Genomic DNA, 2956 nt, shown 5'->3' with positions numbered 1-2956 from the left:
TACTAGTTTCTGCTATTTAGTATTTAATTATATTGTAAAATTTAACTTTGTTGCGTTTTCCGCAATATACTTTACAGCATTCTACTTTCAAAAAGTTGTGAAAGGATTATATGATATACAGACGAACACAGTACAATGTACACTGTACATACATATTAAGATATATAAACTTTATATAAATATTTTATTTTATATGAACAAAGTAGGAATTTAAACACATTGACAAATTAAACATTCATTTAATATTAAAATGGGCGATATGTATTAATTTTTTTTTTCGTTTGACCGATAAAATTTCTCTTTTACTGTTTATTAATGTTAAAACTTCAAATGCTCAATCATGCAATATAATGCTTAAGTTATAATAAATGGTAATTAAAATGAAATAAACGATTATTTTTAATAACACATTAGTTTATTTATTTTTTAATTGTAATTTAATAAAGTACGTGGTTTGTATACTACTAAATAAATTATTCTGATGTTGAATTCAAATGTAGTTAATTTTAGACATTTACATTAAAGGACAATTGTAGATAATAACTGATGAACTACATTTATTTTTTAATATTAACAAATTTATTTCATTACGCTTAATTACTTTTAACCAAAGTCAGTTTTATTTCTATACAATACTGATGAACTTTGTAGTTTCCATAGTTCCATAGTTTCCTTAGACAACCACATGAAACGCTCACCGTTAAATACCATTAAATTTCAATTGTAAACTTAATTTCGCAATAATATCATATATATTTTATAAGATGTTTAAAAATCATTATTAATGTGCTCTAAAATAAAATACATTTATGTTGACATATAAATTAAATATAAATACTAGAATTACTTATTCTTTAAATCACAGATTTAGCTAAAGCAATAACAGAACCAGTAAAACGTAAAATCTGAAAAAAATTTACAAATAATTTTATAAGCATTAACTTTTCATATATGGATAGATATTTACCGCAGTTAGTGCTGGTAAAGATGGAGCAAAAAATGGTACTTTTATAATAATTGCTCGTTGGGAACGTACCATAATTAGCAAAACAATTTTTTGGATTTTAACACTGTGTGTATACCATTCACTGCTATAGGCTTTCGTGGCCAAATCCTCGCTCTTTATTTATAAAATATTAAAATTTTTACTTTTTTTGGCAATTACATAACTGCATAACTTACACTATCCATAACAGTATTTCCGCCCAAACAGTATAGAAAAATTTCAGTTAAAACGGCACAAGTATAAACGACATAGACTATAATGCCGTAACCGGAAAACTAAATATCGATAGCAAGATAAGGAATTTATTTTACACCAATAAATTATACTCACTAGTAAAAGATCCACAACACTAGTTGCTATAATTATACTTGAGGTAATAAAATGACACAATGTTATCTCTACCATTATCAAGGAAAATTTGTCAGTAAGCTCGGCAACTTCATTATGACGTTCTATTATATCTTCCAGGGCCGCGCAAACCTTTTCCTCAGAGTCATATCGGCAATTGTTTTTAGTTCCATTATCAGTCAATATACTTTGCAAGTCTTGTTGTATGGCCTTCAGAAGTGTGGAAAAATAAAAGCAAAATCCCAAAAAGAAGCCATCTGCACCGACAAATGCTAAAACCGTTATATATCCATGCCAATGGACTAATATATAAGTTATCGGGTAAATTGGCATTGAAAGAAGAGCTTCTGGAAACCTTTTTGGGAGAAAAATAAAAACATGATAAGTTTATTTAGTAAATTTATGAGTGATTATAACTTGCATCATTTTAAATGGTGTCTCATAAATTATGGGTTGACCTTTGAGATACAAAAATGTATTAGTGACAATATGTCGTAAAGTGTATGAAGTACTGGTACAAAAGCCAAAAAAGAATACCAAAGCATTTAAGCGTGTTGCTAATGTGAAATATCTCTTTTTCATTTGCACTTTACCACTGGAGTTTTGTTGGGCCGTCAAATAACGAACTTTTTCTATAAGAAATTTATATTCCTCTCGATACCACCAAATGAAAAATATTTTTAAAAACGACATAATACTTGAGGCCACGGGACAAAGAGCATCCAACGCCGAAGGTATATCGATGCTCAAGTAGTGAATGCCATAATAAAATTCCGCATAACAGCCATAGCCCAAAATTACAATATTGAAGAACGACCATAGTTGCACCTTAGTAGTCCTTTCTGATTCCGGATAATATCCTATGAGACTCAAGGCGAAACGAGGTATTAAAAATAAATGTTTATCTAGTGGATAATTTTTTGTTAAAAATCTAGGCAACATTTTGTATTTATAATAATGTTTCCGATTCTATTATACACTACTTAATGATGGTAAATAGTTAAAACGAATTCTTTTAATACTTTTGGTTTTAGTAGTGGGTGTCTCCCAATGTGAATATATAAATGTTCATCCATTATGGAGGCGTTACTTTGCCTGTTAAATTTTGAACATTAACAAATGTTTTTTTATTGGAAATTTAATTGTAATTTGTAATTTAAAGCTCATTTAAAATCACCATTGAACAGTAATTAAATTCAATTGGTAACGACCTTAAATTAAAACTACTTAATGTGTGTGTATTAGACTAGCATTAAAAAGGGTTGACGAGGTTAAAAAATCTATTATTATCCTTGTATCTTCAATGGCATTAATATTTGTGTAAAAATTAAATAATCTTGGATCTATAAACACGTAATGGTAAGTCTGAATACTCAAAAATTGAACTACAATGCAAAATTTAGGAAAAGAAACTGTTAAATGGGCGTGTCACATTTGTAAACAATTTAATGGTAATACATATGCTTATATGTTTATTAGAGTGCTCAAAAAAATGAAGTTGGGAATATTGCACGTCCCCAACACCAGAATTCACAAATTTTGCAAAATTTAACCTTTGAACTCCAAATTTTATAGGTTAAGAATGTCCGATTTGAATAAAAT

At 28.2% G+C, this 2956-nt stretch overlaps 1 protein-coding gene across 1 annotated transcript; it reads right to left on the bottom strand.

Annotated features, from left to right (window-relative positions):
* Positions 1 to 457: 457 nt before the first annotated feature.
* On the bottom strand, positions 458 to 2711 carry LOC111683575 (odorant receptor 24a). The gene is made up of 5 exons (XM_023445658.2): positions 1776 to 2711; positions 1337 to 1709; positions 1183 to 1281; positions 968 to 1120; positions 458 to 905 (listed from the first exon to the last, which is right to left on the bottom strand). Exons 1-5 carry the CDS (start codon positions 2294 to 2296, stop codon positions 855 to 857), a joined length of 1197 nt encoding a protein of 398 aa, XP_023301426.2. The 5' UTR covers positions 2297 to 2711; the 3' UTR covers positions 458 to 854.
* Between the last annotated feature and the right edge of the window lie 245 nt (positions 2712 to 2956).

The sequence above is a fragment of the Lucilia cuprina genome, chromosome 2 (assembly GCF_022045245.1).
Source record: "Lucilia cuprina isolate Lc7/37 chromosome 2, ASM2204524v1, whole genome shotgun sequence".
Classification (NCBI taxonomy): domain Eukaryota; kingdom Metazoa; phylum Arthropoda; class Insecta; order Diptera; family Calliphoridae; genus Lucilia; species Lucilia cuprina.
Note: the sequence above shows the minus strand (reverse complement) of the source record. Positions and strands in the feature narration are given on the sequence as shown.

Excerpts from the sequence above, each read along its gene's own strand:
- LOC111683575 (XM_023445658.2), bottom strand. The coding sequence starts at position 2,296 with ATGTTGCCTAGATTTTTAACAAAAAATTATCCACTAGATAAACATTTA. Across the intron at positions 1,282-1,336 it reads GTGTTGTGGATCTTTTACTA|TTTTCCGGTTACGGCATTAT; the intron begins GTGAGTATAATT and ends ATCGATATTTAG. Across the intron at positions 906-967 it reads CTTTACCAGCACTAACTGCG|ATTTTACGTTTTACTGGTTC; the intron begins GTAAATATCTAT and ends AATTTTTTTCAG.